This window comes from Sinocyclocheilus anshuiensis, unplaced genomic scaffold (assembly GCF_001515605.1).
Source record: "Sinocyclocheilus anshuiensis isolate Anshui unplaced genomic scaffold, SAMN03320099.WGS_v1.1 scaffold184, whole genome shotgun sequence".
Taxonomy (NCBI): domain Eukaryota; kingdom Metazoa; phylum Chordata; class Actinopteri; order Cypriniformes; family Cyprinidae; genus Sinocyclocheilus; species Sinocyclocheilus anshuiensis.
In genome coordinates this window covers 134,268-146,995 of record NW_015557077.1, presented here as the reverse complement: position 1 = coordinate 146,995, position 12,728 = coordinate 134,268, and the positions used below count along the sequence as shown (strand labels likewise).

General features: G+C 39.0%; 1 protein-coding gene across 1 annotated transcript in view; it reads right to left on the bottom strand.

Moving 5' to 3' along the window:
• Positions 1-12,202: 12,202 nt before the first annotated feature.
• Positions 12,203-12,728, bottom strand: part of LOC107676802 (tripartite motif-containing protein 16-like) — a 5,622-nt gene continuing 5,096 nt past the window's right edge. The window contains exon 7 of the mRNA XM_016471487.1: positions 12,203-12,723. Within this exon, the coding sequence (XP_016326973.1) occupies positions 12,442-12,723 (282 nt within the window). The 3' untranslated portion in view covers positions 12,203-12,441. The remainder of the gene's footprint in view (positions 12,724-12,728) is intronic.

The following is a 12,728-nucleotide window of genomic DNA, read 5'->3' as shown; positions in this document are numbered from 1 at the left end:
TTAGAGGATACAGTGTGATTAAATACCTTCAAGTAGGCTGTACCATGCTAGCACATAACAAAAAGTGTAATTTTTCTCTATAATCACGAAAACTGTAACTTGTTAAGCCAGTGACAAACAGAAATCAGAAGGTCCCTAATAGAGAGTCCCCTGCCCCTCCCATTGGTACTTAAGTATGATCTGTGATGGACGCAGATTTGCGGAAATGCTAGACTACGATTTTAATCTACTAGAAATAATCATGATTTCAGAAGAGATCAGAATAAATCAAATATAACAAGTTATTATTAGTCAGGTAAAATTGTATCATGCCAATTACATAATGAAACAATTAGAAGCCAATTTAGAAAGAATAATGCAATTGTGAATCACATTGTAGCCACATGGCAACCCTGCTCCGGTACATAGATACTGTAGCTATATGGGGAATAGCCAAGTGATCCACGTAGGAGACAAACAATTTTAACATAGTCACACAACAGTTATCCTAATTTAACACAAGACACACAGTCTAAAATGCATAGGATTTATAACCTTTTATCTAAATATTTCAAAGATCACTTACAGGAAAGCAATCATGTGTTTTAGAGAATAAACTTAACTAGCCTATGTGCACATGTAGTAGCACAAACAGCTATACAGTGTGCTCTATGGGCACAATGTGTTTAATACAATTACACTTTTGAATAAAAAACGAAATGCATACCTGACAGCAGAGAGACACACAGCAGTATGTGAGTTCTAGTGCAAAGCTCCAGAGCCTCACATGTGCAATGTGGGGTTTTCTGACTACAGAATACCAAAATACAATAATGCCACTTCGCTTATATACTCAGACCAGAAACAAAGAAATCTTCAAATCAGTTGTAAAAACATAAAATACCTTTTGGTTTGTTAGGTTCTCGTGACCCAGGGTCGCACCTGGCTGGAGATAGATAAACATTCCCACAGACACTGAGGGGGACAAACCCCCTCCTCAGCAGATGTTACGACTTCGGCATCTGTGTTTTCTGTGTGGAGTGTTTTTTGTGTATGTCTGTCCAGGAATTGGTTGCTGCAGAGAAACATGATTGGCTGAACCTGTGGTTGCTCCGTCTTAAAAGGGCGGCACTCTTGGAAGATGGCGAGCTCATTCTGGCGTTGGCCTTCTGGCGTGAGGAGCTCCGGATTCCTTCTCCCGTCGACAGATTCCAAACCACTTGTTTTCGTAAATGGTTCATATTTCTGTTGTGAAGTAATTTAATTAAGTTACTACCTGTGTTTTAGGAGCGTAGGGGTGTCCTGCCATTTAGGTTGACCTTGTTTGCGATTTGTTTATCTTAGGGAGTTAGGGAAGTTTATTGTATTTTTGTATCTTTTGCTAGGACATTTATTTATGTTTTATTTGCAAGTTATTTTGTTTGTTGTTTTGGCTTTGGGACACCCTGAAGCTATGGCTCCTGTATTTAATTATTTTATTACATTTCAATAAATCATTTGTGGATCTTACTTTTATGTCTGTGGTGATCTGTCGGCTGGGGTTGGTTTCCCGTTTACCTTCAAACTCACGTCAAGCCCTTTTTCTTATTAGAATGGGGCATAACAGCAGAACACAATTCTACAAAAGTTTTCTTATATTATAAGTTACTAATGTGAAATTGAGACCAATTTACCAATCGCACAGAGACCTTTAGAACGATACCAAACATGAAGGGGAAAAACAACAGGTTCACAAGATACATGATATGTGGTATATACATATTCTTAATGAACTTTGAGTGAAACCTTTTGGGGGAAAAGAGGGAGAGGCAGAGATGGCAGGGGGGAGAAGGGGTTCGTAAATGAGCGAGGAGAGAGGTGTTGTTTGCTCTCTTTGGAGATCCCTTCTCCAGATTAGTTTTATGGTTTTGTTGCATGGCATCTGTTTTGTGTGAGTTCCTAACACTTGGTTTCATGAGGAGATAATTTCATAAGGAAATAATTTCACTCCTTACATTGGTGATGTCTTTCAGACCTTTCCACACTGATGCAGGATCACTGGAAGAGGATTGGTTCCTTAGCTTTCCAGAATAATTCCTCTTTGCCACTCTGATCTCCTTTTCCATTGTGCATTTTATACAAGACTCTGTCTTTGGCCTGACGGAGCTGTCTGAGTTTTGCAGTGAACCATGGTTTGTCGTTGTTGTATGTTGAATAGGTCCTGGTAGGAATGCACATGTCTTCCAGAAATTGATATAGGATGTTACAGTCTCTGTGAGCTCGCACAGATCGTTTGCAGCAGCTTCAAAAACATTCCAATCAGTGCAGAAGAAGCAGGCTTGTAAATCCCGCTCTGCTTCATTAGTTCATCTTTTTACAGTCCTTATTACAGGTTTAGCTGATTTCAGTTTCTGCCTGTAGGTCGGTATAAGATGAACCAAACAGTGATGAGAGAGCCCCAATGCTGTGCTGGGCATGGAGCGATATGCATCCTTTATTGTGGTGTAACAGTGATCCAGTATATTACTGTCTCTGGTAGGACATGTAACGTGCTGTCTGTATTTTGGCAGTTCATGTGAGAGATTTGCTTTATTAAAGTCCCCGAGGATGATAATAACAGAGTCCGGGTGTTGTTTTTCTGTGTCTGTGATCTCGGCCTGTATTTATCAAGCCTCTGAGAATTACTCTCAAGAACGCTGCTAAGAATTGACTTAAGTGTAAAAAAATTATTGGCTCAAAGCTGCCCTTAAAAGTTAGTTATCAAGCATCTCAGTCATAATTTAAGCAAAGTGTAGGACTAAATCTTAAGTGTGTCAGTCTTAGAGTTGATTCACGACACTTTGCTGTGCCACAAACGGGATTTTGGATGACGAAATTCTCATGGACCAATCACTGAATAGATTTCCTTAGTTAACAATATTCTCGGATAAATTCACACTGAATGGTGAAATTCTTAATAGGAGTTTACATTCAACACACATTTGACAATAAAGAATTTTCAAGAGAATACATTAAGGTAAGGAAACGGATCGTCATCACAACCTTCAATTTAGGGTTGTGCCGGTAGACGATAGTATGTATCGACTATAGTCAGAGATATCGCCTGTTGCTGATTTCTTTGACGACAGCAAGACGATTATTATTATTATTATCCATAAAAAATATAGGCGCCTATCTTTAGTGATGCAACGCGGAGAGCCGCTTCAGAAACTTGCCGCAGCGCGGCTGGTGAGCAGGGGCGGTTTTAGGGGGTGGCCGGGAGGGCCAGTGCCCCCCTGTCAACAAGCTTGGCCCCCCTAAATGTGGAATCATATCACACCAAACAATTTTGGGTAAAATGCATTTGTCCTGTAAACTGTCCTGTCAACAAGCTTGGCCCCCCTAAATTTGGAATCATATCACACAACAAGCAATTTTGTTTGAAATGCGCAGTTTGTCCTGTAAACTATATATATAAAAAAGAAAAACATCACCAGCTGCTAAATTCAAATCTGCGTTCGCTGGCTGGCACAGAGCCAGAGACACACGCATTTTTAAAGCACTGCGCATTATAACCAATCACATATGATTCTGTTGAGCTTATGAATGCAAGGACCAATCAGAGGCGTTCAGATGAGTCACGGCTGAAACACGCTGTTTCGTCACCGCGCGTGCTGGCTGACTGAATTCTCTGGCTAATTCTCTCATCAGAAACAACAAAGTGAAGATGTACGAATGTAAGTAAGATATTAATTTCACAGTGTAAACAGCTTTAGAGATTATTATGGGAGTTTTTGAGAGTGCTTGAACTCGCTGGACTGAAGTGAAAATATTCTTTGATAATGTAAAGGTTCTTTGCTCTCTTTTTGTACAATGAAATTGTTACAGGCTAATTAGAAACTTACAATGCTTTTATTAAATTCACATTAAATACAAAGTCAGTCGTATTAAAAATATTTTATGGTATGACACCCATATCTGGTACTTAAGTAAAAATACGGATTTTTATGCAAAGTTAATAGATTACACTATTAGGCTACTTTGCCCATCGCCCATTATAAATCAACTAACAATCTATAAAGGTGCAAAATGCATTTACGTACTTACACATATTTGAGAATCGAGATATTTCATTATATATTTTGGGAATATTTTGAATAAAAAAAAAGAATAAAACCCCTGCTGAAAAAACAATAGACACCATTACAAAATTTGGAATGAAATTTGGAAAAATGGATGCTAGGCAGCGCCGTTCGAAATATGCACTGTCTGAGCTTCACGAGTGTGCCGGCTCGCTACCCCCGTCTGTGCGTCCTAAAGCGTCTGAACAGCCACACTGTTCCGCCAACTACAATGTTTAGAAAAACTAAACCAGTAGAAGATTTTGTGGTGTGTTCTGCAGAATGTTCAGCAGTTCATCCCTGGTAAAACTGATCATGTTTGAGAAACTAAAAACAGGAAAAACTAACAAAAAACTGTACAAACACTGGAGACCCAAACACTGAGACGGCCGTCAGTGGCGCCATCTTGTTCAGTTTTTGTTCTGAGAAACAGGACAACAGCCTTAAATTAATTCTGTATTAAATCCTCCTTCTGGGATTGGTGTTGGTCATAGCCCAGAGAAGTTTTGCAGCTTCTTCATAAACAAAATCGCTTGCATTAAATCTCAGATCTCAGAAGGTCTGGTATTTACGTTCGAGTCCTGCTAAATTTTCACATTTCCATCCTATCTCTCACTCTGAGTTGTTGAACATAGTGTCCAGTTTAAGATCGACCACTTGCTCAAACGCTTCACACTGGATCTCACAGCGCTGTTTAGTGCTCACGTCACCGAGTAAACGCATCCGCTCTGGTAAGCTCGCGCTGTGCTGCCGTTTGAACTTTGAGCTGAGTGGATAAATGGTCCATGTGACGCGCTTCAAATGACTAGCACTGTTTCGTTCCGCTTTTGGTGCATAAACATTATATCGAACATTTATCTAAATCTTTGCATCGTTTTATCGAGGAAAAAATATATCGTGATAATTATCATTATCATTTTATCATCCAGCCCTACAGCAAAGGTACATTAAATCTGAAACAATATCAATACCTAACTCCTGCATTAAGTGTATTGCGAAGTCACAACACAAAACTGGTCTGTTTAATCTAGATGAACAACGAAACAAAACATGAATGTGTAATTCAATAGCATGTCAAATTTTTTAGTCTTTGTATTTTAGGTTAAGACTAACTATACGCCCAAACCGTGTCACATAGGGACTTGTTCTCAAATGTGGATGAGACTGAGAGATCAACTGACCAGAGGCTGTTTGTAAGGGTACATCAGTCATCACTGAAACTGGTTCATTTAGTGTTTGGGACGTGGATTGCCTGATGATCATTATCATCACGCTGATTTGGCAAAGGCTCTTTCACAAATAGGAGGTGTCTGCGGTTTCTCCTATACTCCTTTCCTCCAGACAAGACGATGTAAGACCTTGGTACCCGGCAGGCTTCCTTCACTATCATACCCTTGAGGGGGTTACATCCTCACAACTTGCCCTGTGGAGAATGTGCTCAGTGGTTTATTAGTTTTGTCTTAACTGTGCTTCTAACGCTATATTTTCTTTGTGAGCTGTGCATGGATCTCCCTGGTGCAGGGGTAGGCAAGTTTGGTCCTAGAGAGCCATTGTCACTGTCCACTCACCTGCCTAGAAACCTTAGTAAGCCTGAAGACATTGACTAGCTTATTCAGGTTTATTTGATTAGGGTTGGAGCTAAACTTTGACCCCAGTGTACAATTTGTGTGTATTCTGACTGGAGTGTTTTTAGGATATGGCCTTGCAGCCTTTACACACAATTCCATTGTCAGTGACCAGTTCATTTCTGTACAGATGGAATGGCCGCATTGCTGGAGGAACACTGTTTAGCTTAGTTGGGCATCCTTGTCTGATGATGTTGATGAGCATTTGTTGAGTAGGGTCATCTGCTGTATGCTGTTTATGTTCATCCATACATGATGGTGGATGTTACAAACATGCATTACCTCAAAGGTGTGTCCCTCCTTTGACCGTGGCTGTGTGGATGTTTGTGGAGCTCTTGACAAGCTGTCTGCCATGTACATATATTTTCCTTTTTTTTTTTTTTTTAGATGAGGTGGATGTTGTACCGTTGAAGATGAAGCAACATCCATTGGAGTCAGGCAGGGGTGCTGTGTATTGGATGCTTGATGACTATCACTCGGGGCTGGTGATGATCCGTTTCAATGGTTAAAGGTTTGCCATAGATGTAATCGCTGAAGTTGCTGCAAGCAAACACTACAATGAGGAGTTCCTTTTCTATTTGTGTATCGAACACTTCAGTTTGTGTGAGAACCTGTGAAACATTAACTATTGCAAGCTGATATTGTAGTATGACAGGACTGGGGGAAATGTTAGGCACTTCTTCAAAGCATCCTGGTGCTGTTGTAGCCAACACCATGCTCTGTCCCTATGTGTCAGCTGATGAAGTGTCTTACAGATTAAGTTCATCTCCTTTTTCGGGTGCTTTGTGTATTTGAGTGTGTGTGCAGGGATTGGCCGTTTATCGAGGAACGTGACTGGTGGATTTTGAAGCGGATGACTTTAAAAGAGTGGTGCTACCAAAACATGGCAAGCTCACTTTGGCGTTTGCTGTGGAGAGCTCCAGATTCCACATCCGTCAACAGATCACCAACAGTTTTGTGGTTACTGTTTGTTGTTGACTCTATTCATGCTTTATTCTGTTCTGACTATTTTTGTTGTACATCCGAACAAAATTCCTGGAGCATAGGAAGGGTCTGCCATTTATTTTGATCTAATTTTGCAAGTGTTTTTGTTTAGGGAGTTAGAGAAGTTCATTTGTAATTTTCTTTTCTTTATAATTAAGCAATTTCTACATTCTATTTTATTAGTTGATTTTGTTTGTTATTTTGACCTTGGGCCTCTATGAAGTTTATGCTCCTTATATTCATTTCACTCTTCTTTAATAAATTGTTTAAACTATATACGGTATAGTGTCTTTGGTGATGTTGGCTGTGGCTGTGGCTGGAATCCCGTTCACGTCACTCGTTCGCATCTCCCTATTAAAATAGGCCGGAACACTAGTTGATCATGAATAAGCTCAACTTGTGATGCACCAAAGTTGCTCTTAGCCTCAAGTCACTAATATAAGATTTAAAAGACTCACCGGACTTCTGTGATCTTGAGTTGAATTTATGTTGTTCATTGATGACATTGGTGTGAGGAGCACAGATTTCACAGAACTTTCTATTTAAGCAGCCGGGGTCTTCCCTGGACTCAGCTGGTGTAATAATGATGCTGCCTTCTCACCGGGAGCTCTCACCTCCTGTGCATAAACGAAGGACTGTTCACATTCGATGGCTTCAGGACCTGTGAGGTTAAAGAGAATGAATGCTTGTGATGTGGTTTATCTCCATAAACATGCAGCAATAAAGATATCAAACTCCTGCTCAAATACAGCCAATTCTCTGCAATGTTTTCATTGAAAATGAGAGGATCTGGTTGACGGAATTCCTCTGCCATGGCATATGCAATGTGTTTGTTTATGTAGCTTAGCAGCTAGTTAATATGCTTGGAGGCTTTCCAATGGAGACAAACCTCACTGGCGCATGTAGTCGTAGTTTACTTCTGACACCATTTTGACTCGTATAATGTAACACAAATGTAGACTGCAATTCCAGAAGTTATGGGTTTAATGACAACCATATACAATGCGCTGGCAGACATGTTGATCACACAGGACTCTCGGGGAGCGGGCCAAGGGGGAAAACTTGTAGGAACATACACTCACAGTGACGTCACATGCACTGATATACTACAATGATCACACTAATGGTTTTCTAAAAGGAATATGGGTTCAATCTTCAGCTGACAGGCAGGAGCCGCATGACCTGCCACCATCCACTGATAGGTCAGCTGACCTGCCACTCCAGCCAGTGAGGTAACTACTGAACACACACACACACTTTAATAACAATGAGTTGTCGAAACCAACCTTTAGCATGAATGTGGTTCTAGAGGAGCAGGAATGAGGAACCCTCATTACAGACTTGCAGACAAAACTGTTTTACACACATCACTCAAACACAGAAACAGGAAACTAGTTCAACACACACACACATACTCAAACTCACACTCATACACACTCTCATCCTTGTTTATACTATTTTGTAGGGTCCTAATGTCCCCACAAAGGTAGTGAAAACAGAAATTGAATACTTTTTGGGGTCCTTTCGTTGACCCATACTTGGAATTTGTGCTCTGCATTTAATCCATCCAAATGCACACACACACACCATGAACACACACCCAGAGCAGTGGACAACCATATTGCTGCGGCGCCCGGCGAGCAGTTAGGGGTTCGGTGCCTTGCTCAAGGGTCTAACCTCTGTCGTGGTATTGAGGGTGGAAGAGAGTGCTGTACCTTTGGGTTATAAGTCCAACTCTCTAACCATTAGGATACGACTGCCCCGACATTATGACATTCTTACATATACTGTATATAAGAATGTTAAAACATTCTTATATAATAATGTTATATATAAGAATGTTATAATATTCTTATTTATAATATTATTATATTTACAAAAGGTTTGAATGCTCACTGATGCTCCAGAGGGAAACACAATCCATTAAGACCCTTTTTGAATCCATTAAGAAAACTTTTTGAATTTGAAGATCAGGGTAAATTTAACTTATTTTGTCTTCTGGGAAACATGCAAGTATCTTCTGTAGCTTCTGAAGAGCAGTACTTAATGAAAGCATATATTTAGTCAAAATAAGAAAAATGTATACATCTTCATTCTGTTAAAAAGTTTTAACGCTTTACACATTGTGTTTCCTTCTGGAGCATCAGTGAGCATTGGAAACTTTTGTAATAGTTGTGTACGAGTCCCTTAGTTGTCCTCAGTGTGAAAAGATGGATCTCAAAATCATACAGTGATTTTTGGAAAGGGTTCAAATATGCAAAAGATTATGGAAAACCAAAGAATTTGTGGGAGCCGAAGGATTTTTCTGAAGGACAGCAGACAGTTTAAATGTTCAGGACAAACAAGGGACTCATGAATAACTATCACTAAACAAAACAAAAAATGCTGTAATTCATCCAGGTAACAAAACGGTATTAGGAAACAAGCGTATGTAAACTTTTGAACGATGCCATTTTTATAAATTCAACTACTATTTTCTCTTGTGGACTATATGTAAACATATTTTATGTGAAATATCTTATACAGGTCAGTACTAAATAATTTTTTTTTTTTAAACTTGCATTTTGTATGATCCCTCTTATTTTGGTGAAATAATTAACATTACATACAAGTGAATGTAAAATTTTGACCACAACTGTATATACATAAGAAAGTTTTCTGTAAGGGGTAGGTTTGTAGGTTAAGGGCATAGCATATTTAGTCTTATATAAAAAAATCATATCTTTGTGTGGTCCGATCTCATTACTACACTTGTACTGTAGACTGAATACTGTGTCCAGATTTACAGTTCCTTCAAGATCACACTGTCGGATTTATTTTTTTAATCTTCAGCTGGCTGGCAGGAGCCACCACTGATGGGTCACCTGACCTGCTACTCCAGCCAGTGAGGTGACTACTGAACTACTGAACACACACTCATACACTGAAGGCGTTCTCTCATTGCATTGATTTCAGCCTTGAGTAACTGTACTGTGACTGTACTTTGAGCGACTCACGGGCCTTGCCCTCCCAACTGAGTTACTGTACCCCCTTCCCCTCCCTGCTTAACGTGATCTATTTAGAAAACGAAAATGAAAGCTGAAAAAACAGCACACATACGAAAGCCATTGCACTTCCCACCAAACCCGCCAGTTCTGGGATAAAGATCCATAAATAAGAAATGTTCCCCACCTAGAAGGACAGACGTGTTATTCTGAGCACAAGACCAGCGCTAATAAAAATCTCCTATAATGAAAAATGTGTCATGCACATGAGCTGGACGAGGCTTCATGGGCATTTCAACTAACTAGCAACTTTTTTGCTGAAATCAGAAAACACCTACAAATGAAGAGGTGATGATACAGAAGTCGTTTTGAAGTCTGACGTTGAATAAAATTACAAAAAAAAAACTCATGGTAAATTCACAGCAATATGGTATTAGGTCACACAAAACCCTGAATCTATCAGAACCTGTGAATTGGTCTGTTATAGTTGAAGAAGGTATTTATTAATATCTAAAATGCTGATGTATATTTTTCTACCTTAATTTTATACTTAATTAAATGTTTTAATTTGTCATACCATGAATGTTAAATTACCATAAAGGTTTCTATTTATAATAAAAAAAATTCAAGGAGTCACAATGTGGATTTATATATTGTGATGTATATATCGAACTAAACTCACTGCTATCTTCATTTTCCACCAAAGTGCACGCTGCCAAAACTATCTTCTTCCATATCAAGATCAACAGCGCATCAGACACACGTAAACTCTTCAAAATATTCAATACTCTCCTTTATCCTCCTCTGCCACTACTTTAACTGCTGATGATTTTGCTAATAACTTCACTAATAAAACAACATGCATCAGCAGTCATCTTCTCTCCTCCTTCACTGTAAAAAATAAATAGTTGAGAAAACGTAAAAAAAAAAAAAAAAAAGGCAGCTTGATGCAAAGACTTTTGAGTTCTCTCAATAATAGGTATTTAGTTCTTCATCATCAATTTTATGTTTATTTACAAATGACAAACAGTGAATTGTTATAGAAACCTTAATGGATAACTTAGTTTAACATGTAGACAACATTGTCTTTGTTTATAAAACATCTTACAAGCCTAAAATATCCAGGATGCAGATATAAGCGGTTGAACATACTCTAGGCCTCAAGACACTCAAACCTCAAGAACGGTGGCAATCAACAATTTTCAAAAAGATGAGCTTTTTACATTACAGTACAACAAATAACCAACAATAATGACAAAACAACAACAAAAAGTTTAAATGAAGTCAGCAAACAGCAAAACAATAATCCTATAACAGTAACTGCATCATTTATTCATGCTGGGAACTCACAAAGCCTTAACATTTCAACAATATGAAATTCTGTTCACACAACTGTGTTTGACTAGTTGGGACAACATTTGGGGTAATTTTGTTGATCTGACAAGGGTTTTTATGTAGTTTCAAGAAAATAGCATTTTTAATATTTGAGACTCGAAAGGTTTTTAAACTGGAAAATATGCAGTTGCATTTTTTACAGCGTTCTCTCGAAGATTAAGTCTCTAAACTTCTCCTCTCCAGTTACCCTACCACCTGCCCTCTAGACCCAAATCTCCTCACATCTCCTACAAGCTATTTCCCCTGCACTTATGCGTCTACATCGCCTCCAGAAGCCTGAGGTTGGTAAATGAGCGGCGGATCGTGGTGCCATCGCAGAGAGGCACAAAATCACTCTCCAGGAGGTTTTTTTTCCACTCTACCCTGTTGGTGGAATGACCTACCTAACTCCATCCAGAGAGCAGAATCCCTCACAATCTTCAAGAAACAACTGAAAACTCATATCTTTCACTTTTTCTATGCTCTTACTTTCCTTTAATATCTTCCTGTCCTAGCTTTTATTGTTTTGCAACGATGACTGAAAACTTGTATAACGGGCACTTCTCATGTTCACTGCCATCTTATGATGAATTGCTTGTTGTTCTCAACTGTAAGTCACTTTGGATAAAAGCGTCTGCCAAATGAATAAATGTAAATATACCAAATTTTTGGAATGATTATGTAATCCAGATTACATATAAACAGTTAGAACACAGCTCTGCTAATAGGTCAGCTGACCTGCTTCTCCAGTGAGGTGACTACTGAACTACTGAACACACACATGTTTTGTGGAGAAATTACATAAAGATTTTTATACTGTTCAAACTGTATTTTCTATCCCCTTACCCAAACCTTACCCCTAACCCTAAATGTCAAAACTTACTGGTATTACTATCCTTGTTGGGACATTTGAGACATAGTTAACAATTAAATGCCTGACAATAAAAACAGCGGCCTGTGACACCAAAAGACAGAAGAACACAAAACAATGAAAGGGGCAACGAAAATGATTTATTGACTGTGTGATCATTTGAATTTAATACTGATAGTAATAATAAAATGATTGATGTGATACTATAATAAACTCAATGAAAAAATAAAAGCTGAGAAAAGCACAGATACACATTGTCACTCAGCATGACTCTCTCTCTCACACACACACACACACACACACACACACACTCTCTCTCTCTCTCTCACACACACACACACACTCACACACTGATCTTACTGTCTCTTACTGTCTATGAGGATTTATCACACACATTTATTCAGACACGTTATTTCAGTGACAGAAGTTCAGCTGCAGAATTAATGTAATGAAGAGAAGAGACTCTATAGCATCTCACTGTTACTGATTTATCAAGCAGCTCGAAGCATTATGGGTAGAATCTCTCAGCAATCTATTCTGATTCATCAACACAGTTTCACTGATGATTTATAACCAACCCTAAACCCAGGATAGAGCGTCTGAGTGAATGTGGTCTGGACTGTGTGGATGAGGCTCATTGTGTCAGAGACGCTGTAGAAGGACAGAGTTCCTGAACTGTGATCCACAAACACTCCTATTCTACTGCTGATGGACTTTACACGGAGATCAGTCCATATGTTATTGTGAATGAATGAGTATCTGGAGGAAGTGCAGTACAAACTCCAGGACTGATCATTATATCCAAACCAACACTCATTACTCCGTCCCTTCC